The sequence below is a fragment of the Hyperoodon ampullatus genome (genome assembly GCF_949752795.1).
Source record: "Hyperoodon ampullatus genome assembly, chromosome: 14".
Taxonomy (NCBI): domain Eukaryota; kingdom Metazoa; phylum Chordata; class Mammalia; order Artiodactyla; family Ziphiidae; genus Hyperoodon; species Hyperoodon ampullatus.
This window is the reverse complement of record NC_136927.1, coordinates 77,241,349-77,267,577: the sequence shown is the minus strand read 5'-3', so window position 1 is coordinate 77,267,577 and position 26,229 is coordinate 77,241,349. Positions and strand designations below refer to the sequence as shown.

The 26,229-nt window shown below is 44.9% G+C and overlaps 1 protein-coding gene across 1 annotated transcript; it reads right to left on the bottom strand.

Moving 5' to 3' along the window:
- Positions 1–590: 590 nt before the first annotated feature.
- RNF114 (ring finger protein 114) lies at positions 591–15,244 on the bottom strand (the record flags this gene model as incomplete). The annotated part of the gene is made up of 6 exons (XM_079718712.1): positions 591–656; positions 2,179–2,286; positions 8,046–8,160; positions 8,480–8,586; positions 10,880–11,030; positions 15,105–15,244. 6 exons carry the CDS (start codon positions 15,242–15,244, stop codon positions 591–593), a joined length of 687 nt encoding a protein of 228 aa, XP_079574838.1.
- Positions 15,245–26,229: the final 10,985 nt, after the last annotated feature.

Here is a 26,229-nt window from a genome sequence, read left to right as displayed (position 1 = left end):
CTAAGCAAAACTTCCAGCACCAGACCATGTTAAGTCCAGAACATTCACGCCAACAGGACGTGTGAAATGTTTCCCATGAGGTAACTCCAGCTTCTGGCAGCTGCTGCCAAGGACCAACTAACAGGAACTTGCACAGCACAGAAGGAGCTCCATCACTGATCAGATGCATTATTGCCAGAGCTCACACACCCCGGGGACAAGGAGAGGAGACGCTTGTCTCATCTGTGCTATTCATGACCCAGAAAAGGTCCTGGCTGGCTCAGAGGACCTGAGAGGTCAACATCGAACACGAGGCTCAAATGTGAAACAAGGACAGGTGGAGAAGCTGGGTTCCCTTCCAAAAAAGGAGGCAGAAGCTGCAGGACGTGGCTGAGGAGCAAGACCAGACATGTGACAAGCAGGGTAAACAGTAGGGGAAGAGCCCAAAGGAAGGAGGGCTCTGATCTGGGGACCTGTTCCCCGTCGGAAGTGACCCTGTCTTAATACCACGGCTCACTTCCAGGTCTATTGTACATTTAGGTGGAGAAGTCACACGTTTCCCGCTGAACACGTAATGGAAGCTCTGGAACACGAGCCCCAGCAGAGCCTGCTCACTGGTCGATGATGGAGCGCTGCAGCACCTGGTTCATCATGTCCTCCTCATCCACGTCGTAATCCTATGGGCAAAAAAGACGCTCAGCCTCAGCCAACTGTGAGCAGCTGCAAGAACTCACTTTCAGTCGGAGAAGCAGGGCATGTGAGCAGTGGCTCTGGAGAGGGGCCAGAGGCCAGGGGCCAGCTCCACGGTCTGCGATGCCGGCTGCATGATTCTGGGAAAGTGCTTGATCTCTCTGTGCCTTGGCTGCCTCATCCTGACGCTGACCATGATGACGGCTCCCTCAGACGGGAGGGTGGGGACCAGAGAGCACCTGAGTGAAGCCTGACACAGACCAAGCGTTCAGACCTGGAGCGCTCTGAAGTGAAAGCAGCCTTTTTGACTCAATGAGGCAAAGCTATCTACTTGGGAATTGTATTCATCTTTAACAAAACGACAGTTATGTCTAAGTCTTGAGTTTTAGACACTCTGTTAGGCCGAGAGTAAAATACTCTTTATGACAACTCAGGAAGGAGTCATGCTTTCCTTCTCAGGTCCTGAAACACAGTCATTACGACTGAATACTTGAGGCTTGCCTGGTGGCGCAGTGCTTAAGAATCTGCCTGTTAACGCAGGGGCCATGAGTTCGAGCCCTGGTCCAGGAAGATCCCACATGCCGCAGAGCAACTAAATCCGTGCGCCACAACTACTGAGCCTGCGCTCTAGAGCCCGCGAGTCTGAGCCCGCGTGCCACAACTACTGAAGCCTGCACGCCTAGAGCCCGTGCTCCTCAACAAGAGAAGCCACTGCAATGTGAAGCCCACGCAGTGCAACGAAGAGTAGCCCCCGTCACCTCAACTAGAGAAAGCCCCAGTGCAGCAACGAAGACTTGATGCAGCAAAAAAACAAACAAACAAGAAAACTGAATACTATTCTAAAATCCTAACTTGACATCTGTATATGTAAATAAAAGGTTTAAACAGTTGGCCAGATTTATCTGCCACTATAATGCCAAGACAACAGTGTGCTCTTCAAAACCACGCAGCTCTAGAGAAAGATGTAAACCTGATGACCACATTTGGCTAGCTGGTGTGTTTCGTTTGACCTGAAGTACTTTAAAACAAACTTGGGATACGTCATATGAAATTCTGCATTTCCAGCTTCTTGGGGTTGGGGCGGGAGGAGCCTGGCAATGCTGTGTCTGTCTTTCCACACAACAACAATCAGCTGGCGTTGCTGGCTGCACTACCTGAGTCACACACCGCCCAGCTTGCAATTCCTTAGCAGAATCACTTCCATTACTTGCCTGGTTCCCGTGGGCACCTGAGCTTAAGGATCCTAAACCAGGTTCCATAACAGGAAGAAAACACATACCGAAGTAGACAAAAGTTTTGGAGAACATAAAATAAAAGCAAGTTTACTATATCTCAGTCTAGATGACTAGCCAGTTCATCTTCTTAAATACCACACAGCTGTCATTCCAGGGAGCCCATCACGTCAGTGACAAAACTCACCAAGGGGGCCCACAGTTCTCCAGGTAAGAGAAGGGAGGAAGCTGTGCCATCCCCCGGGGGAAGGAGTTAGAGCCCAGGCTCCAGACTCACCACGAAAGTGTCGTAAGAAAACTGGTGCCGGCGCTGGATGTGCTCTATGAAGTTGGCGCTGCGGTAGTTAGGGTCTCCCCAGGGCATCGAGGCACATATCGGACAAACCTGTCAATAAAGAAGCACAGTATTAGGTACTAGATATCTGAGCTGACGTTAGCCCTCTGTGGCCTGTGTCCTGCCACCTTTCTTCCAGGACAGCTTCCCTGACCACCAGTCCAGGGTCTGGTCACATCTTCAAGTGCACATTCACATCCCAGAAGACACTGTCAGTCTCCTACTCGAGTCAAAAGGCTTAGGCCATGATACCACCCATTTTTGATCCCCGCCTGAGGTGAGAACACTGTGTCAGCCTAGGAGGAGCCTAGACTACGACCTTCCAACCCAGCACACAAAATGATCTAAAAGCACAAAGAAAACCAAGGAAATGACAGATGAGCGACATCCCAAGGAAGTAAAACACAGCCTTATGTGCTATTTTTATAAAGTAAATGCTCAGATGAGGAGGCTCAGGCTAAAGAGCCTTCATACAAGAGGATGATTTGGGCTTTGAAGAGCGGGAGGTATCTGGAAAGACGAAGGGTACATGGCAAGCAGCCGATTAGTCTGGCTAGAATGGAAAACTCACGGCGAGGGGCAGAGAGGAGTGGGAGCGGGGAGATGCAGGCATAAGCGGTCTGGCTTGACGATGGAACCCCACCATCTACAAGGAAGCTATGTGACAAAGGGGGTTGACATGAGATAAGTGTGAAATGGTGAAGGAGCTAGGCAGGCGGCTGGCGCTGTGGAGGAGAGCATGATCAGAACCAGAGTCTGGGGAGGAGGAGGCTTCCAAAGGGAAGGGCTGAAACACTGACATTTCAGGAGTTCTGCAGACGGAAAGGGGCAGAACAGAGGACCAAGGGCTGAAGGAAGTGAGGCTTCAACAGAGACAAAATAATCAGGGCGATTTCAGGAGGCCAGAGGAGGGAAAAAAGGGACAAAAAATTAGGTTGCAGTACCAGATACCACAGAGTAGTTTAGCAATATCTATCAAAATTATCAGTGTACTTAACCTTTGACCGAATTAATCCATAGCTAAGACTTTATTACTATTCTTTTTTTGTTAGGACGTGGGATTCACTGATGGGCCTCAGTGAGGAAGGACAGGGCCACGGTTTCACGAGTGCCTCTGTCCGGGGGCCACGATTAGGGATGTATTTGACCCCAGAGCCATCTGGGATGAGCCACTTCTCAGCCGCCATGTCTTGAGATTCATCTGCATTAAACTTAGTAAATCCCCACTCCTTGGAGATGCAGATTTCCTGGCGGCCAGGGAACCTGAACTTGGCCCTACATAGGGCCTCAATCACATGCTCCTTGTTCTGCAGCTTGGTGTGGATGGGCATGATGACTTCGCCAACGGAAGACTCTGGCTACTGTGCCCGAGGGCCTTCCCAAGGCACCCTGTATACCTGTCTGGAGCCTAGACTGGGGACGGCCTGAGGCCAGACACGAATGTCCACTGGAAAGGGCTGTCTCCAAGGTCCCTTAGGGCAACCCGTACAGGCAACAGGCTGCATACACTACCAAGGAGGCTGCTCTTTGCAGCCATTGCACACCGGGCCCCCACGGAGAAAAGAGCACGGTCGGCTTAACTGGCTGCAGGCTAAGACTTTATTTTTCAGACATACGTAAATATAGGCAAAGGTATGTTAAAATCTATGACAGCCTTTACAAATGTACTATGAAAAACTTCAGAACTATAGGAAAGTAGATAATAGTTTGATAAACCATCCCTTATCCCCAACACCTAGATTTAAGTTTGGTATACTTACTTCAGCAAAAAATGAAGCATTTAAAAATAAGACACAACAATTCACCCTTAACTGTTTCAAAACAGTCCTAAAAATATGTTTCCCTTTACAAATACAGTACTATTTATTATCTCACCCATCGATCAACAATTTTTTTTAGTAGGATTTAATATCCAGTCTTTAATCAAATTTTCTGATTCCGTCTGGAAGTAACCTTGACGTTTATCAATAAGGGACCAGTTAAATCATAGTACAGACAAGTAATGGAAAACTGAGAAGCTCATTAAAAAAGAATCAGATCTACATGTACCGATGTGGACAGATGTCAACAACACTGGTTACAGTGTGTAGAAATGCGCTGTCACTTGCATCCAAAGGGGGACAAAAAAGGAGGACATACATGAATCATACATTTGAAAGCTAGAAATGTCTCTGGATGACATAATTTTGTATTTTCCACACACACAGTTGAGCACTACTCAGAGGCCAATAAGCACTCGACAGAGGTGTCTCTGATGCTGTTAAGAGAGAACTGGTTTAGGAGCCAGGGCGCTGGGCTCCTAAACCAGTTCTGCACTAACCAGCTTCACAGTGTGGGCAATCCACTTCGCGTGGGTGGTACGCTGGTTTCTTCACTTATTCACTTCCAGAAATGGGCGCAGGGGAGACAGTGGGAGGAAATGAATTTGAGTAGCTCTGTCATTTAACATCCGTTTTAGTTTTCATAATTACTAAAACAGTTGAGCTTATCTGGCTAACTTTAAAATGGAAAATGGGTAGTGGGGGCAGGTGGTGGTGTGTGTGTGTCTCTGTGTCTAAAGCTCATTTGCTCTTTCAATTAGTAATTAGTTATTAAGAACCATAACTGAAACATCCTGCAGCAGCTGAAAACTTGGCTTTGGGGTGTTTTTCATAGAACATATCATGCTTAGTGCAGACAAAGAATGTGTACTGAGCAGCTATTCTGGAATCATAGGAAAAGAAAATGTCTGGCCTCAGGCTGTCCTCAGTCTAGGCTCCAGACAGGTATACAGGGTGCCTTGGGAAGGCCCTCGGGCACAGTAGCCAGAGTCCACATTGGCGAAGTCATCATGCCCATCCACACCAAGCTGCAGAACAAGGAGCATGTGACTGAGGCCCTATGCAGGGCCAAGTTCAGGTGCCCTGGCCGCCAGAAAATCTGCATCTCCAAGGAGTGGGGATTTACTAAGTTTAATGCAGATGAATCTCAAGACATGGCGGCTGAGAAGTGGCTCATCCCAGATGGCTCTGGGGTGTGATGGCCATTCCAGATTGGCATCTGCCTCAGAAACCTCAACACTCATCTATGTAATAAAGATACAGATCTCAGAAGGATGGGTATTAGTATCAAATGATGAGGTTGTTTATTTTTGAGAGAAAATAATCAATTCTGTGTGACTGATCTCATGAAAGGTTGGCAGGCATGGTATGGTGTTTTACTTTTACACTGGGTTTACTTCTATTATACAAAAATGACAAGTGGTAATATAATGCATTTATCACAGCCAAACATAAACTACATTGCAAGAATATAAAAAAATACTTGAATAACTGATGGTATAGAGGGAACCAGGAGTCTAGGGGAAGGGGCCACAGTCCACTTCTTTTTTATTTGCGGTACGCGGGCCTCTCACCGCTGTGGTCTCTCCCGTTGTGGAGCACAGGCTCTGGATGCGCAGGCTCAGCGGCCATGGCTCACGGGCCCAGCCGCTCCGTGGCATGTGGGATCTTCCCGGACCAGGGCACGAACCCGTGTCCCCTGCATCGGCAGGCGGACTCTCAACCACTGTGCCACCAGGGAAGCCCCACAGTCCACTTCTTATACAAGGAACTGACTACATACAAAGAAACAAATTTTAAAAGTTGCAGCGAGGTGAGAGAAAACAAGGACTTAAGAAGACCAGCTGGGCCCATGGAGAATGTGATGCCAGCAGTGGATGCTGGACTCCAAAGGGATAAAGGAGAGAATATGGAAGAGACAGCAGCAGCTGACAAACCAAAGCTTGAAGGAAAAGAGAAACTGCAGGCTATATAGAGAAAACAGTGGATCAAATATTCCTCCCACCAATTAGACAGGGAAGATCGGGCATGTCTGAAGGAAAGCAAGTGTTAGGAGCGGGTAGAGAGAAAAGCTGAAGGTGACAGGAGAAACATGGTGGGGAGAGGAAGCCTCAGGAGCGGGGCAAGGCCCTAGTCTCAGTCCTCCGCCTGGATCTGAGGATGCGGGCAGAGAAGAGGCAGACTTGCAAAGGAGCCTTTTCCTCAGCATGAGGGAATGATAAGGACACAGAAGGAGGGGTGCACGCTCAAGTGTTCACAGGAACCTGGCGGGAAAGGCCAACAAGCAAAGCAGGATGTCTGTGAGCCATCCCATGTAGAGGGGCCAGCACTACTCAGAGCCAGCCAACTCTTGCCAGAACTTCTAATTTCTCAAATGTAGAGTATCAAGATTGAGAAATCTGCTAGTTTTTAAAGTTTGGGGAAATGAAAATGTGTATGGGCCAGGCAGGCTGCCAGTCTGTGACCTCAGAGATAGATCAGAGAGCTCCTGAGACAGAACGAACAGAGAAGAAAGGAACACACACCTGGTACTTGGAACTTGGTGAAAAGCAGGACTCACCATTATCTGTGGAAAAGATGGGGACAGTCCATGCCAGGAACTTAATGAAAAGAGAGTGCCCAGAATAGCCACCAGACAGTGTGTGTGTGTGCCTAGCGGCAATAGGGCCTGGCTGAAAACAGGGTGCTCGCTGGGCCAAGCCAGCCCAGTTCCCTAGTTTGGGGAGTTAGGAAAAGCAGAGAGAGGGGGGATTCATCTGTGGAATCTGTCACAGCACAACATCAAGAGTCCAGGGAGCCCAGTGTAAAAAGTAGCTGTACTGACCAGAATTTGGACTTGGCAAGGAGTTCAATAAAAAGATTCAAGGTATTCTCAAACAGACCAGCTGAATCTTAAGATTTAAGACAGAAAAACACAGAGTGCCATCAGGCCTAATTCTACTAGCAAAAGCTCATGCAAATTCTCAAGTCTGTGCACCATCTTTTACAGCAGTGGAGCTGAAGATCTGCTCATAAAACTAGCTACATAGTTCAACAGAAGCAGTGTGAGATAAATGGGAAAACAAACAAAACTATAGAGAAAGTTGTATTAAGACCTAGTCTGTCAATCACATTAAGAGGGAAGGGTAACACTGCTGAGATGGACCAAATTCAAACTTTTTTTTTTTTTTTTAAAGAAAACTACATGTCAGCCTTGATACATAAATTAAATATCAAAGGACTGATAAGCACTTTCCTAATAATTTCATCTACATTCTCCTTCCCCACAACTATGAAGAAGCTACTGAAATGGAAAATGGCAGCTTTATGCAGACACCAGGGGATCCAAGTTAACATTACCAACAATGGGAACACCAAACATCGCATGACCCGCCTGATGTACACCCGGGCGATGTAGCATCCCTGCATGTAATCATGAAGAAACAGACAAACCCAAATTGAAGGACATTCTACAAAACAACTGGCCTGTCCTCTTTAAAAATGTCAAGGTCATGAAAGACAAGGAAAAACTGAGGACTAAAGAGACATGACACCTAAATATAACACACAGATCCAGGATTTTGGGGCCAGGGGAGATTGCTATGAAGGACACTACAATTGTTAAAATTTAAACATGAATTCCAAAGTAGGTATTAGATTGTGTCAATGTTACAATTCCTGAATGTGAAAATCAAACTCACAAAAAAATGTGGTTTTCTAAGAAGACATTCCTTCTTCTTAGGAGACATGTGCTGAATTATTTAGGGACAAAGTGTCATGATATTTGTAACTTATTCTCAAATGGTTAGCATAAAATATGTATATAGAGTATGGTTAAGCAAATATGGTAAAATCTTATTAATCTGTGACTCTAGGTGAAGGGTACACAGAGTTCATTTAACTAACCCTGCAAATTTTTCTGTTAAGTTTGACTTTTTTTCCCATAAAAATTCAAAAAACAACAACAAAAACCCACATAACAAAACAAAAGACTCAAAGAGTTACTCTTACCACAGATTTAGTGTCCGTGCTATGGAACAACTTGCAGTGTTCTACAAGTCCTTCTTGATCAAAATTCTTCTCGGGACAGTAAGGACAAGGAAAAGTGTAACGGTTTGGGACATTTCTGGAAGATGAAAGGCAGGAAAAAAGAAGAAACCCCTCTATGAGTACCTTTCCACACAATTTCAATCACTGTACCCTCCCAAAAGGAGCGAAGTTCACTCAATGTGTTATGACAGGGGTTCTGATGATCACTTATGCATCAGGTCAAATGACTGAAAATAACAGATCAGCTAATATTTGAAGTGAACATGAGAGTCCTTCTCCACACCGACCCCAAAACAAAACCTTACGTCAGCTTTAGCCAGCATAACAATTATACCTCCACTTTCCAGAACTCATGAAGAAAGACGTCCACCTAAGAGAGTGACAGAGTCATTTACCTTGGCTGAAGGGACACATCCTTGGTGGTGGCCTTCACACCTTCCATGATGTAATTCTGGTATTTGGAACAGGTAGCCACATGCGCACGGATCTTGGATAGGAAGAACTTAAGTAGGAAGAATCAGAGCCCACAAGTTAGTCAGGAACTTGTACCCAGTCCAACATAGTCCCAAAGTGAAGGCAAGATGAAAACTAGACCTGTATCACCCTGGCAAATAATCTCACCAGACTCCTGGCTATGCTGATGGGACTGAAACTCTGACTGTTGCAGGGTTTCTGTTAATACCAAGGCTGATGTTTTACTTGACCAAACGAGGATATCTGCTTCCACTCTAAAATCACTCTCAGAGAGGTTTGCTTTATTCATGATATGCTCTCTGCTCACAGAGACACTCCAAACCCAGTGAAGTTTTTAAAGTTTTCCACACTAGCACTTAAACTAATCTCCTTACACAAGCCAAGAACCACATTCCATTATAAGTTCGGCAAAGAAAAGTGATGATTTACGTAAAAGGGATAAAGGCTAGTAATCCTAGTTAAACAATTATATCCTATCACCAGATTGTGATAAATGATCTTACCCAAAAAACCCAGAATCTGAATTCTATTTCTCTAATAAAATCTAGTCTTTGCAAGATGGAAAGAGAAAAGAAAACCCACAGAAGAGTGCTTCATCACAGGTGATCTAAAAAGAAAGAAAAAGTGTAAGGAATGAAGGAAGAGGAGGTAACGGGAAGATAAACATTTCTGGAGGTATAATACGATACAATGACTCATCTTTAAATGAAGAAAATCAAACGCATACAGAAATTTTAAAAAACTCATCATGCATACATAAAGATGAAGGTAACAGGAAACTTTATTTCAGTATCTTGAGTTTCTAAATCAAAAGAAACTACAAGGAAAAATATGTTTCAGTATTGGAGCTCTGGCTTACCATGATGCTTCTTTCTGTCTTATCTCCAGCTAAAGAACTTGACCTCAAGCTGTCTATCAAAGAGCTCCCAATTATAAGGGATGGGAAAGAGCCCTACTCAGAACTGCAGCCACTGTGTACCCCTAGTGCTAAATCACTCTGAAGGGAAAGAAATGGTAAGGTATATCCATTTTATGGCTATCCACATTAAGGTGTTAAAGTAATGAAACTAAAATGCGAGGATGTCAAATAATTCATTAAGTAAAAAAAAAAGTTTTCAAAAGTGAAAAGAACTTGTAGAAATATATACTATAGTATGATCTTATTTTGTAGAAATCCCACACGTGTGTTTGTCAATGGGCAGAAAGATGTTTTGCAGCCTTCTAAATTGAAGCTTTTTTTTTTTTTTTTTTTTTTTTGCGGTACGTGGGCCTCTCACTGTTGTGGCCTCTCCCGTTGCGGAGCACAGGCTCCGGATGCGCAGGCTCAGCGGCCATGGCTCATGGGCCCAGCCGCTCCGTGGCATGTGGGATCTTCCCGGACCGGGGCACGAACCCGTGTCCCCTGCATCGGCAGGCAGACTCTCAACCACTGCGCCACCAGGGAAGCCCTGAAGCATTTTTAAAGAGGTAATCTCTGGAGTGGGGAACAAGCCTACATTAGTTTATATTTTTGTGTTGTCTGGAATTAATAAAATCATAATGATTTTAAAACCAATAATGCTGTGTATATCTCTCTGAAAATAAAATGTTGTAACCTGTGCAGTTACAACAGATGTTAAAATAAATATTCTTGACTCTAATATGGTCATACAAAAGAGTATGGATGCATTTCAAATGTTAGATATTGCTATTACAATCAAATGACTTCATATTGACCTTTGCACTACAATTCCTCCTTGCCAAGTGCTAAAAAGTTGAACAAGTTTTATATCTTCAGTAATATACATTATAAAATTTCCCCTCAGGACTTCCCTGGTGTTCCAGTGGTTAAGACTCCATGCTTCCACTACATGGGGCGCGCATTCCATCCATGGGGTTGGGGAACTAAGATCCTGCATGCCAGGTGGCGTGCCCCCCCCAAAAAAAAATTTCCCCTCAAACTCATTGCAGCAGGTAACTTTGAGTCACTGACTTCATTTTATATTTTAAAAAATTAAGAAATATCATTGTCATTATATTCTAATTAAAACTGTGTATGCTGCTTTGGGAAAATGGGTCTTTTGCAGGAAAAAACTGGGACAACTGATTTCTATGGCTTTCAAAGCTAAACTATGTAATATACTAAACCAATTCTTAAAGGAAAAAATCCCCCACCACAACCAATTAAGGTTACCAAAATGCAACAGCACAGCCACTGCCAAAGATAACCAGCATGCACACGTGCTGTTAGTCACTTAGTCGCGCGAAACAACGTGGCAACAGATCTATATTTTACCCATCTTATAGAAAGACACTGACTCTTCCGTTTTACTTCCACATACATTTTTATGGCAGCCATGGCAAGAAGTCTCTGTGCTCTCAATCTGCCGCTCGAGCTCCACGGCTCGGAGGCCAGGTGCCAGAGTGCTGCGACACACCCCACAGACAGGCTTCTTCGGCTTCAGACATTCCTGCAGGCATGCAGAGCAAAAGCTAGAACAAGACATACAGAGAACCTGCGTCATGCGTCGTGGAGACAACAAAAATGGATAAAGTTTTAAAATGACATCAATGAATAAAAAACAACTTGCTCCCTGCTCTTGATTCAAATACTGAGTCCTTCTGGGCAAGAAAAAGGGGGGGAGGGTGTTCCTTGCAACGAACACACAGGTCCAGTAACAGAAATAAATGCAAACTCCCATGACATGGAAGAGGGTGCTACGGTGCAGTCTTCAGACTTTAGCCCCTGCCGCTGAGGGATCTTGGTGGGACCTCCTGAACTTCAGTTTCTCCCCTGTGAAGTGGAGATTGTAGTACCTACTTCTAGGATTGTTGGGAGGATGGATTAAGCATAGCAAACTCTTACTACAGTGTCTAGCACATATGAAATGCACCACAAACAGACACAGCTATCATTAGAGGTGAATGCAAAGCACTATGGAAACACAAAGTCAAGGGCAACAGTGGTGACCCAAGAAAGACAGAGCTGGTAAGACATCAGAGGCAGCATCCGCGAAGGAGCCTTAAAAGAAAGAGTTCTGTGGTACAGGAGGGGAAGAATATTCCAGGCCCTTAGACTTAGACTTTTATTTCCTCAGATGCATCGTGAGTGTTTAACACCTTTCCTCATAAGCAGTAGGGAGCCAGGTGTTTAAAACAAGGTAGCAACCAGACCCAATTCAAGTTTTAGAAAAATAACTCTGGCGCTATCATGGACAATAGAGTTGCCAGTTTTAAACATTTTTTAGATGAGGAAAGACAGAAAAGACTTGATGTAGAAACCAAACAGATGGCCAAAGGCAAGAAACTGTGAGGCAATAAAGAATTCAGGAAATGATTCAGGGGTACAATCAGTAGGACTTGGTAATTTATTGAATTTGGAAAAGAAAAGAAGTCAAAGATGACCAACTTTCTGTCTGAAGCCTAGACAGGTGGTGATACTCAGATACGGTACAGAGAAGGAAGGAATAATAAAGCATGAAAATACCCTGGCTACATACTCAACCTGACAGACAAGATAACAAAATCTGCCAGGAAGAACTCAGGACATATAACCAAAGGTAATCTGTGCATCTGACCATTTTTTACTGTCTCTAAAAATTTTCTTCCTTTTTGTTATTTAGCTAGATGTTAAATGCTGCTAGACAAAATTCTACACCAGGATGGGAGAAGGTGACGGGGTCTAATGATTCACAACCGAGGTCACAGTGGTGAACTAAACAAAATTCCTGTCATCATGATGCTTATATTCCAGAGTAGGGGAAAACACAAGTGTTAACTTCAGATAGTAATTAAATATATGAAGGAAATAAAACAAGGCAAAGAGATCAGCGGCGGGGGAAGGGGGTCATAGAAAGCTTCTTTAAGGGGGTAACAGTTGAGCTGAGACCTAAAATTATGAGGAGAGCCGCACAGACGTGGATGAAAAGAGTTCCACAGAGATGACACCAAGTGCAAAGCGGGAACCAAAAGGTAGAAAGGAAGGTCTCTGAGGCCGTGATGTGGTAGACCACGGGGAGAGGATAAGTGATGAGGTTAAAGAGGCAGATGGGGCCTTATGGCCATCACTTGTTGTACCTCTTCTCAAAGGCAGATCAATAGAGTAACCCGAGAGAGCACAGAAGATCCCAGAGAGCATAATGAAATCAAACCCAGCTTGTAGATAAAAGCGGCTCAAAGGCTCCCTTCAAGCATACACCGAGATTCAGCTCAAAGGTCAATGTTCACAAGCCACTCTGTGCCTGAGTCATGCCCGACGAACAAGCCTGCTTTTAAATGGCCCCTGTGTCTTGGACTGGCTTTTAGTTTCCATTTCCTATTTATGGGCGTTTTTCTTGTTCAGCCTTCTAGATGCTCCACTTCCTGTTATAATGTTACTTAGAAAATCCTTCTCTTGGGCACTAGCCACCTGCCATTCTCCAGCTGTATTTCACTAAGTTGGAGGGGGATGCAAAATTCAGGGCTTGAAATAAAGTTTTATAAAAATTCAATGCCCCACGCAGCCGGAGCTGCAGTGATGCTCACTTCCAAGCACAAAAGTTAGCAAAAATCAACCAGGCAGAGCAAAAAGCACTTGGCTGGAGCTAAGGGAGACTTGGCTGCCCTCACAGAGGTGTAGCCATCTGTCTTTAATCAGCACTGAACGGATGAACACACGGAGCTAGTATGGTGAGTATAGAAAAGAGCCAAGGTTTGAATCCCAGTACTGCCCCCTGACCTCTGACCTAGGAAAGGTCCATCTGGCTCAAGGAAACCTCACATTTTGCTGCTCTTCAGTTGGCAAATTGTGCTGGGTCAATCCTCTTTATAAATGTTAACTGTAAATGAAATCCATTGAATTAATCCAAAATTAGGTAAACATAATAAGGAGGACTGATCCAAGGAAAAGAGGGCTCAACCAGAAAGCTACCTAGGCTCCAACTCAACTTCCACAAAGTTTGCTTCCACCACTAATTTCTTAGTTCATTCGTTCCTTACTTGATCACTCCCCCTCCCCCCACCCCAGGTTTGATCTCTATAATACCTTCCCATTGCACAATGAGTTTTGACAAAAGTTTGAGCATTATTAGTACTTACTTATCATCAACTCACTGGACTGTGAACTCATGAGGGCAGAATCACCTTGTTTCCTACTGTGCCCCCAAATCTGGCACATAGTGAGCACACAAATATTTTAGCCAGTTGAACATAAGATTGGAAGATGGTTGCTCAGACACTACGCTGGGCACTTGGGACAGAAAGAGGCGCAAAACAGACATGATCAGATCACTGCCCTCGTGATCCCTAAGTTTTGCTCTGTGCAAGGGTGGAGAAAGAAGCCCCAGGAAAGAAGCAGGGAGGTAATTTAAATGGGGATGGTGACAAGGGAGGTAACTTAAACTGGGACTTGAAGTCTGGAAAGGATCTGGGAGAGTGACGGGGGAGGTGCAAATGGGGCAAGAGTTCCAGGCTAATTGAACTGCAAACAGGAACAGCCTGAAGCTAGAAAGAGCTTGGTGCAGTTGAAGAAGCAAACAGCAGTCAGTGTGCCTGAAGAGCCCTTGCCAGGTGCCAACTGTTCTCTGAACTGGCAAACAGACACCTGCAGTCCATCTGGGGAGAGTAGACAATGGTGAACCTGCCCTAAGTGAGCCTCAGTGCCCTCACCTGCAAGATGGCCTCCAACCCTCTTCCCCTGCATGCTGCAGAAGTAAGAATGCCCATGAGGTCCAGTAGGTGCCTATTGTGCCTACTGACCAACAGAGGGGTCCTAAGACCAATACCAAGATGATGCCCGTGAGTGACGAGCACTGGGGAAGGCCACAGAGGAAAATCCAACTTCCAGTAGCAAGAGGAAGGTAGCCACATTCTCTACAGTTCTTTCAACTTAAGCGTCTGATGTGTGTCTGATGGAGCAAGGCTTAGATTCAAACCCAGCCAACCTCAAAGCACCTACCCCAGAACCTATACTGGACATTTTCACACACATCTCCTTCAGTCGTCATAAGCAGTCTATTAGCAATATGGAGGCTTTATAATTTCAAATACAATGAAACAAACCTCGTACCCAAGTAGGAATGCTAACAATCCCTATCTGCCAACTCCCCACCTCTTTCACAGTGAAGGACAGACTGGTCAGATCTACATCAAGACTTCCCTTTTGTTCTTTTGGTCTAGTCCGGCGTTTCCCCAACTGTAGTGAACGTTAGCATTACTTGGCACAGCTGGACACATGACGCCATCAACAGTGTACTTCAGGGGCCACGTACAGACTATTTAAGGGAAACTGGCTCCCCAAGAGCCGACTTTAGACCCTACCAAGCCCCCAGCAGGGAGCGACTCCACCACCGCGCGTGGAAGGAGCCTGGCAGGCTGCCTGTAACACAGCAGGCGCTCAACAAAAGAGCAGGATACTTGGGAGTAAGCAGGGCGGAAGAGAAGACCACTCCGCCAACTTCCACGGGCCTCCAGGAACTCCATGTCCTCCCGCTCCCGCCTCGAGACCCTCCCTGCCGAGGCCTCGCTCCTCGGCTCCATTTTCCTCCCAGTCAGGCACCCCCCCCAACCGGCCCCTGACCCTCCACTTACACGTGTCCACAGGGCACCTGCACCGGCTTCTCGTACACCTCTAGGCACACGGGACACGTGAAACGGCCCAGGGGGTCGGCCTCCGCCGCAGGCCCTGCCAGCTGCGAACCACCATCACGCTCCTGCAGTTGCGCCGCCATCTTGCCGCCGCTGAGCGCAGAGGAACGGCGGCCGAGAAGGAGGAGCCTTAGGGGGCGGGGCGAGGGCGGGGCTTATGGAACGTGCGTCGGGCTGAGGGCGTGGTTTATGGAACGTGCGTCGGGCTGGGGGCGTGTCTTGTGGAACGTGCGTCGGGCTGGGGGCGGGGCTAGTGGGTGGGCCGCGCCTCCTGGCCTCTCTGACGGGAGGGAGGGAGGGAAATCTGGAAACTGTGGAGCCAGATCCAGAGACTGACTTTGTGGAACAGGCTTTGTGCTTCAGCCACTGTTTCCCAAATTTAAATCGTTATTACTATTACTTAAAATTTACTTATGCACTATTACTGAATCTTTCTCTTCAATCGAGTTGTTCTTTCTTTAAACTTCAGCAAACAAATTTTAAAGGGAGATCTGTTATCACTCCCAAGCTACAAATAGAAAATCAGTATCACATTTCTACAGGACACTGGAAAAATAAATGGAAACAATACAATCTTATAAATTCATGCTGGATACTGTTGCCGCTGAAAAGGGAGATTAAGCATGATTAGAGAGGTGCTGGAGACAGACTACCACCACACTGAGACTTCCTAGTGAAAGCAGAAGTAATCTCTATCTCCCTTAGAGTCAAACTATTTAAAATTGTGTCCACATGCCTCCTGGCCATGGGGTCCAGCTCCAGCTCTGTATAAGATGGGGAGCCTCGGGTTTGAAGAGAGAGACTAAACCTCAATCTTGAAAGGAACAGGCCTAAAACCCAGATGTTTTGAATCTCAACTTTCTCCACTTTTCACTGCACCAAATTGGCTCTTGTATATAGCCCACTTAACAAAAGCTACATCTTTTTAAAAGGCAGGCTCTGCTAACAAGTCTGTGTGGTTTTCTTAACCAGGAAAGTCAATGATCAATTAAACTCCACCCTGAAAGGCTACAAAGCCCTCACAGTAAGGAGTCTGCACAGGACAAATAAACCACGTTTGCTAAACCAGATTAATTGAATGCAAATTTGCGCCTCATTTGTCCCATTCTCAGTCCTCTGGGTTGATTTTGCTTGACCTGCTGGCAGCAGGAGGATTATTTTTAGCTTGCCATGTGGGCATCTTTTCACAAACGAATAACCTGGCGGGTAGGCAGCAACCCTAGAGGGCCAATGCTTATGTTTTACCATTTCTTTTTCTTGTTCCTATGCCAGGCACCTGTGTATCTGACCTGTTCCCAGCCAAGAGTGCCCTTTCTCCTCTCCAGGGATGGGGGTGCTTTAGTGCGGGCAGAGGTGTGTTGTGGGTATTTATAAGCCTTTGTGTTGGCTTGTTTTTTGTTTTTTTTTTTTTGCGGTACGCGGGCCTCTCACTGTTGTGGCCTCTCCCGTTGCCGAGCACAGGCTCCGGACGCGCAGGCCCAGCGGCCGTGGCTCACGGGCCCAGCCGCCCTGCGGCATGTGGGATCTTCCCGGACCGGGGCACGAACCCGTGTCCCTTGCATAGGCAGGCGGACTCTCAACCACTGCGCCACCAGGGAAGCCCTATGTGTTGGCTTTGTAGCTGCCACCAGACCCTGTATGAGAGCGGGGAGGACGGTGAGGGCAGCGGAGTCCCAGACCCGGGCTTCAAATCCACTGAGTGCCTCCAGTTTGGGCTCTTGAAATGAACTTTCCATGAGCTCGTACACTTAGTCACAGAGACAGGAGGACAGGATTGAAATAATACTATATTAATAGTGAATTTTTGTGTGCTTATTATTCTAAGCACTTTACATGAACGAATCCTCAGAGCAAGCTGTGACTTAGGTTCTACTACTCACATTTTACAACTATGCAAATCGAAGCACAGAGAGATTAAATTATCTTTTAACACAGATGGAAAACTGGAGGTAGGATTTGAACCCATGCAGTCTGGCTGTGGTACCTGTGCATTTAAGAGTGCCAGTTGTTCTTAAACTCTTACGTGCATCAGAGCCACCTGGAGGGCTTCTGAAAACAAGAGTTGCTGGGGCAGACCCCCAGAGTTCCTGATTCAGCAGGTCAGTAAATCTAGGGTGTGGCCTGAGGATTTGCATTTCTAACATTTTTTCCAGGTGATGCAGCCACTGCTGGACAGGACTGTACTTTGAGAACCACTAACCTACATTATACGCCCCCCCGCCCCTGGCCCCCAACCCCAGCCCTGGTCAATGTTGAGACTAGACTAAATGTGCAATATCCCTTCCTTTTTTTCTGGGCATTCTCCGTGAAAATGTCCCCACTCTCCCTTTCTTAGCTTGCAAATGTATTGCCAGCCCTCCCTCATTCCTCACAATCACACTGACTGTTTTTCAAAAACAATCAACCTAATAATGTGTGTCAAATGAATGGATCTTTCTCCTCCCGTTTTCCCTTAATGTTCTTGAGGAAAGTGTTTCCCACAATCATCTCTTCCTCTTTAGTTTTTGGCAGCATCTCTCAGATGGCCTACATCATCTAAGACCCTCTTGGGGTTCTGATGAGAGCCTGGAGTGGGGAAGGGGTCCTGCTCAAAGGCTTTGCAAACTTGATTTTTACTGCCAAGGGAGACTCATTCATTGAGGCAACAAAGAGTCCCTGTGGACCTACTTTGTGCTGGGCCCTCTGGTGCCGGGGGTACGGTGTGAAGGAGAAAGACATGGTTTCTAATAGGCAGTGAGGTAGACGGGTGGTGACAGATGGTTTAAAAAATTATTCAGCTAAATAGTGATCCTAAGGAAAATCAATGGGAAATCTGCTCCTGTAATGTTTTGTTATGCCATGATCCAGTCCTGCCATGCCCACACTTCTTGCCCACAGAAACTGTGACATAGTGTGTGTTGCTTAAGCTGCTAAGCCTGTGGTCTTTTGTTATACAGCAACGGATAACTAATACAACCTCTTCGTGGGAGATTTGCCTATAATTATCCAATTTACAAGAGCACACATCTTTTGATTTATCTTTTCTATTTTTAGGACTTTCTCCCACAGAATTGCATCATCCAATACTGTGGCTATTTACATTAAAAAATGTAAATTAAAAAACAAAATTAAAAATTCAATTCTTCAGGCTCACTAGTCATATTTTTAGAGCTCAATAGCCCACGTAGCTAGTGGTTATATACTGGACACAGCAGATAGAGGACATTTCCGTCATCACAGAAAGTTCTGTGGACGGTGCTGCTATAGACCAACTCACACTGACATGTAGGAAAGATACGTACACACAAATGTCCAGGACAGCATTGATCATAATAGCGAAGTGATTTAATACAACAGATATAATGACTGAGATGGTAACTCCATGAGGAAAGGGGTTTTTGCCCATTTTGTTTACTACTGTATATTCAGCTTCTAAAACAGTACCTAGAGCATGGTAGGTAGCTCCATAAGTATTCGTTAAATGAATATACAGCTGATAAGGAATGATCTTTGAAATATAGTTTTGATTAAAATAACACCAGGATGCTGAGTAATGCAACTAATATGTGTATATGTTTGTGTATGATGAATAGATGTCTCTGGGACGTAGGGTGACCAACTATCCTAATTTGCCTGGGGCTGAGGGGTTTCCCAGGATGTGAGGCTTTCAGTGCTAAAGCTGGGAAAGTCCCAGGCAGAGCAGGATGAGTTGATTACCCTACTGGAAGGATTCCAGAGAATCTAGTACAAGTGGCTATTATCAGGAAGTGAAACTGAGGGCCTGGGGCCTAGGTTCTGGGCCTGGAGCAAGACTTACTTGTCATTCTCTTCCCTATCAAGTTCATGCATTACTTTTTAAGTAAAAAAATAAACAATGGTGTATGAGGTCCTGTGGGAGAATAGTTGAGATGAATTAGACATGACCTCAAATCAAGAAACCCTGAGTCCCCTCAACCTCAGGTCACATTTAAAATTTATTACTATGCTTATCTAAAGTAGGAAGAATTTACACCATTATGCATTTCTACATTTATTAATTTATGGGTAGATGATTTCATCCAGTTCTTCAAGATTGCCAAACTGGGGACTTCCCTGGTGGTGCAGTGGTTAAGAAACCGCCTGCCAATGCAGGGGACACAGGTTCGATCCCTGGTCCAGGAAGATCCCACATGCCGCGGAGCAACTCAGCCCGTGCGCCACGACTACTGAGCCTGCGCTCTAGAGCCCACGAGCCACAACTACTGAGCCCACGTGCCACAACTACTGAAGCCCGCGAACCCTAGAGCCTGTGCTCCGCAACAAGAGAAGCCACCGCAATAAGACCCTGCACCGCAACGAAGAGTAGCCCCCGCTTGCCGCAACTAGAGAAAGCCCGTGCGCAGCGACGAAGACCCAAAAATAAATAAAATTAAATCTTAAAAAAAAAAAAAAAAAAAAAGATTGCCAAACTGGTAAGAGAGCCAGGAGGAATTCCCATCTGCACCACTAGGGGGCGCAGGAGTATCTCACAGGCTCACCTGGCCTGGCTCAACTAGGTGATCATGGCTTCCCTTGTTCTTTACAGTTCCTTAAATGTTTACTGCCCCTACCTCTATGGCTTACTGTACTTAGCATGGAAGTAAAAACCAAAAAGAAAAAAAAAAAAGACTGGGGGGAAAAAAAGGGACATAGTCTCAGATTGCAAGGAGTTTTAACATGAGTGACACTGGCATGTAAATGTCTATTTAGGGACTTCCCTGGTAGCGCGGTGGTTAAGAATCCACCTGCCAATGCAGGGGACATGGGTTCGAGCCTTGGTCCGGGAAGATCCCACATGCTGCGGAGCAACTAAGCCCGTGCGCCACAACTACTGGGCCTGCGCTCTAGAGCCCGCGTGCCACAACTACTGAAGCCTGTGCTCCTAGAACACGTGCTCTGCAACAAAAGAAGCCACTGAAATGAGAAGCCCGCACACCACAACGAAGAGTAGCCCCCACTCACCACAACTAGAGAAAGCCCGTGCACAGCAATGAAGACCCAACGCAGCCAAAAACAAATAAATAAGTAAATTAATAATAAATAAATAAATGTCTATTTAACCAATAACTTCTAGGTGTCAGGTATCCTGATAGGTGTTGGAATTATGGCAGAGAATGATTTGGATATAAACAGGGAAGACACGGGGGGTGACCACGTAAAAAGGCTGCTTCCAGAAAATTGCAGTTCATCAGTCACTCCGCCAGCTCATTGCTTTTGCACAGCATTTTACAATTTGTATTATATCAAGGGTCAGCAAGATCCGATAAGAACTAAAACTGAAAAATGGATATTATGGTTGTTCCTGGTAATGTCTAATCTACTTTCTGTCCTTTGGTTGTTGGTTTTTTTTTTTTTTTGGCTGCGTTGGGTCTTTGTTGCTGTGCGCTGGCTTTCTCTAGTTGCGGCAAGCAGGGACTACTCTTCATTGTGGTGCGCAGGCTTATTGCGGTGGTTTCTCTTGTTGCAGAGCACGGGCTATAGGTGCACGGGCTTCAGTAATTGCAGCGCATGGGCTCAATAGTTGTGGCACGCGGACTCTAGAGCGTGGGCTCAGTAGCTGTTGTGCATGGGCTTAGTTGCTCTGCAGCATGTGGGATCTTCCCAGACCAGGGATTGAACCCATGTCCCCTGCAATGGCAGGCAGACTCCCAACCACTGTGCCACCAGGGAAGTCCCTGTCTCTGAATTTGCCTATAATAGGCATTTCATGTAAATGCAATCACATAATATTTGTCCTTTTGTGACTGGCTTCTTTCACTTAGCATAATGTTTTCAAGGTTAATCCATGGTGTAGCATGTGTCTAAACTTCATTCCTTTTTATGGCTGAATAATATTCCATTGTGTGGATATACCATATTTTGTATATCCACTCATCTGTTGATGGACACTTGGGTTGTTTTCACCTTTTGGCTATTGTGAATAATACTGCTATGAAAATTGGTGTACAATATTCTGCTCAAGTCCATGTTTTCAATTATTTTGGGTATATACCTAGGACAAGAATTGCTAGGTCACATGGTAATTCTTTTTAACTTCTCAAGAACTACCAAACTGTTTTCCACAGCAGCTGCACCATTTTTCATTCCAACCAGCAAGGTACAAGTTTTCCAGTTTCTCCACATCCTTGTCAACAGTTGTTATTTTTCTTTTCTTTTTTTTTTTAATTATAGCCATCCTAGGGGCTTCCCTGGTGGCGCAGTGGTTGAGAGTCCGCCTGCCAATGCAGGGGACACGGGTTCGTGCCCCGGTCCGGGAAGATCCCACATGCCGCGGAGCGGCTGGGCCCGTGAGCCATGGCCGCTGAGCCTGCGCGTCCGGAGCCTGTGCTCCACCACGGGAGAGGCCGCAGCAGAGTGAGAGGCCCGCGTACTGCAAATAAATAAATAAATAAATAAATTATAGCCATCCTAGTAGGTGTGAAGTTGTATCTCATTGTGGTTTTGATTTGCATTCCCTAATGGCTAATGATGTTGAGTGTCTTTTCATGTGCTTATTGGCCATTTGTCTGTCTTCTTTGGAGAAATATCTATTCCAAATATCTATTCCAGTCTTTTGTCCATTTTAAAATTGGGTTATCTTTTTTTTTTTTGTCCACGCCCTGCATCATGTGGGATCTTAGTTCCCCAACCAGGGATCAAACCTGTGCCCCCTGCAGTGGAAGCTCGGAGTCTTAACCACTGGACCGCCAGGGAAGTCCCTAAATTGAGTTGTCTTTTTGTTGTTGAATTGTAGGAGTTCTTTTTTTCTTTTTAGGGGTTCTTTATATATTCTGGATATTGTAAATTCTACTCTTCTGAGCAGCATAAATGCAAGGTGCCCAGGATTGAGCAGAATGACATCAAGCACAACCACGTTGCCCAAACATCTGAGGCCTACTGTACACCCCAGCCTAGCAAGCCCCATGAGTCTGAGTCAAAAATAATCCTAGCTAGCTTGTGTTGAACTATCACTCCGCAGTGGCACCTGTATTAGCTCATTCAATCCTTGGGGGTAGTTAGTTCTATTAACCCCATTTTGCTGATAAGGAAACTGAGGCCCAGCAAGGTAACTAGCTTGTCCAAAGTCACATATAGTTGGAAAGTGGCAGAACTGGGATCTGAACTCAGGCCTTTTGGCTTCTTTTCACAAGTCCCATCATTCTTTTGGCACTTCCTTACTTTCCGGCTCAATAAGATGTGCCAGCCTCACATTGTAATTTCCCTGCCCCAGCTCTGACAATCAGTTGTTTCTCCAAGGCTTGGTTCATTTTAGTGGAGAATGGTATTTAGAAAGCAAGATATGGGTGGTCAGTGCTTATTGCTACAGCATGTCATTTCTTTCTTTCTTTCTTTTTTTCTTTTTTGCCGTACTGCGTGGCTTGTGGGATCTTAGCTCCCCAACCAGGGATGGAACCTGTGCCCCTGCAGTGGGACCAGGGAGTCCTAATCACTGGACCGCCAGGGAATTCCCCCCCCCTTTTTTTTCTAACAGTGGTGTCATTTCTCATAGGCTCACTCAGTAGACAGAACTAGGAACTATATCTACATATAGTGTTTATAATTGCAAAATTTCACTTAAAAATCTGGACTTTTAGCTCCTCTTCAGAAACCTGAATATCTGATCATGATCAGCTGGGAAATTGGCAACAATCAGCTGGAGGATGGTAGGGGTTCAATAATTTTCATTTTCTCACTAAAGTATTTATTGAACGCCTACTGTGAGCCAGGTACTATGTTGTATTACATTACTACTAATTTCTGGTACTATATAGTATGAGATGATAGTACTCTAGTACTAGTTATGCCTACCTTATATGCTTGTAGGCAGTTGAGTTTCAATTTCCAGTCCTCACTTTTTATTGCTTTCTTCCCTCCAGCTGGAAGGAAAGCTGGACATGCTTACATGTCCAAGTCACTCAAAGCCCAGTGCAAATGCCACCTCCTCCTTGAGGCTGTCCCCAATTTGCCATCTCAGATGTCACTTCTCCATTCTCTAAGCTCTCTATCCCTCTCATAACACTCGCCACCTTCTATCCTGAATCACTGGTTTTTAGTTCATCCTACTCCTAATTTATTAATATTCTCTCTTTTTAAAAATAGTTATTTATTTTATTTGGCTGTGCCAGGTCTTAGTTGCAGCAGGCGGGCTCCTTAGTTGTGGCATGCAAACTCTTAGTTGCGGCATGCATGTGGGATCTAGTTCCCTGACCAGGAATTGAACCCAGGCCCCCTGCATTGGGACTGTGGAGTCTTAACCACTGTGCCAGCAGGGAAGTCCCTTAATATTCTCTTTCTGATAAGGAGGCTGTATGCTCCTTGAGGGCAAGGACTGTATCTGTCTTGCTTGTGTCTGTCTCTGCCCCTTAAATCGAACATCAATCCTGGCACATTGTAGGCATTCAATGAAAATTTCAGTTGGAAACAAATGTTCTCTAATGAGTGTGCTACTAGTAGTAGTATAGTAGGGCAGGTAGTAGTAATATAATTGTGAGCAAAACAGGTATACTAGTTTTGTCCTCACAGAGCTAACTGACTTCTAGGGGAGAAAGATATTAATAAAAATCATATAATATGTATTTGTAGAATGATGTAAAAAACATGATCTGTATTTGCATTATTGTCCACAGTTGGCTTCATACATATACATACATACATACGCACCCTTAGAAAATATATAGTATCAATTGAAGTTTTGTTTTCCATTTCAGGGTATGTCTCTCTTTTTTCCTTCTAAAATATGTCTTGCAGAGTTATGTAGGTTTACATTATCCTTTTTAAGTGATACATAGTAGTCATTATACTGGGCTACACCATTCCCTTGATGGACATTTAGAATGTTTCTGGGTTTTGTTTTTGCATTACAAACAATGATGCAACAGGTCTCTTTGTGCACTTATGCTTTTTCTCTGGTAGATTACAAGAAATCAAATTGATGGGTCATAGGCTTGCTTTTTTTTTTCATTTTTTGCTCTACACGTCTGTGTCATTAGAATTCATGCATTACTTTTGTGATTAAAAAAAACCACTAAAAAATAGAAAGAAGTAGGTAGATGGTTCATGTTGTTGGCTTTTAGAAAGTAGAGGTGCCTAATCATTGTTACATGACTGTTACATAATCTGCTAATCATTATGTAATAAAATCTGAAAAGGATGCTCCTGTGATTCCATGTCACCAAGCAGAGAACTCTCAGACCCCCAGCCCTGTCTAAAAGATGAGAAACATGGCTCCCTTCAGAGACTTTGGTATTTTTCTGATATGAAATGTCACCGAGAATCAATGGCCAGGGTTTCCTACCGGTAAAGCCTTCTTTAAAATCTGTTTTCTTTTTTGCTGTCACAGAACCACAGAGCTGGAAGGGACTTATTAGCAGCCTCATGCAGTCTTATAACAGTTTCCAAAGGACAGTTCTGAGTTGTTGCAAAGGCAGAGGGTTTGGGTAGGACAGTTTTTCTCAGCTGGAATTCCTGTAAACACCATCACCTTACAGGTGATTAAGACAGAAGCTTAAACATGAGCTGATAACAGCTGAAGTATACGAAGACTTTAAGTGATGCTCAGACAGCAACAGCTAAATATAGTAATTGCTGCTGTTTGAATAGCTGGTTGCTGGTTCTCCAAATGCTCTCCCATGTATTATGTCATTGACTCCTGAGACAAGACCCACTGACTTTAGCTGGGGACCCCAAGGCTGAGGGAGAATCCTGCAATCAAGCAACATCTGTTGGGCACCTCCTGATCATGTACAGAGCTCACAGGAAACACAGATAAATAAGAAGCTCCAGGGCTTCCCTGGTGGCGCAGTGGTTGAGAGTCCGCCTGCCGATGCAGGGGACACGGGTTCATGCCCCGGTCCGGGAAGATCCCACATGCCGCGGAGCGGCTGGGCCCGTGAGCCATGGCTGCTGGGCCTGGGTGTCCGAAGCCTGTGCTCCACAACGGGAGAGGCCACAACAGTGAGAGGCCCGCGTAGTGCAAAAAAAAAAAAGAAGAAGCTCCAGGTCTTGTGGAGGGTGTCAGGTTTAAGCATATATATATATATATATATATAAATATATATAAGTATATGCTTACATGCTTATATATATATATATAAGCATATATATATGCTTAAACCTGACACCCCCCACAAGACCTGGAGCTTCTTTTTTTAATATATATATATATTTATATTTTACATTTTTTATATTTTATATATTATATATATATATTTATATATATATTATATATATATATATATATATTTTTTTTTTTTTGCGGTGCACGGGCCTCTCACTGTTGTGGCCTCTCCTGTTGCGGAGCACAGGCTCCGGAAGCGCAGGCTCAGCGGCCATGGCTCACTGGGGCACGAACCCATGTCCCCTGCATCGGCAGGCAGACTCTCAACCACTGCGCCACCAGGGAAGCCCTATATATATATTTATATATATTATATATATATATTTTATATATATATACTTTATATATATATATAAGTATATGCTTATATGCTTATATATATATATATACTTATTTATAGTAAGAGCTGAGATAAAATATTGAAAGACAGTGTTATGGGGTGGGAAACCAGAGGAAGGTGGGTCTTTGCCTGGAGAAATCAGAGAAAGCTTCAGAAAGGATGTGAGGACTGAGCTGGGGCTGGAAGCCAGGAAAACAAGGAAGAGAAGAGGCGAAAGGAAGAACATTCAAACCCAGGGAACAGCATATAGAGGCATAGAGGCCAGAGGGGAAAAAGAGTATGGCAGGTACAGAGAGCCAAGACCATGTTGGAGAAAGAGAACTTGGCATGGAGTGGGCTCTGAGTCTTCAATAAATGTCTGGGGTAAGTTAGAGAGATACAATGAGTGGTTCAATGGTAAATATGTTCAACAAAGTCTTGAGTATGTGCTAGGTACTTTGCAGGCACTAGGGATTCAGTGAGTGGTGAATCACAAAAGCAGAGTTCACGGTCAGTGTGGTGGGTGGGAGGCAAATCTATGAAGTGAAGTGACAAGCCACCAGAATTTATGCCAGTGTAGTTTACACTGCAGGTGTCTGGTGAGGTCACAAAGCAAGGAGGCAATATTTGGTTTGGTCTTCCCCAACCCTGGTTTC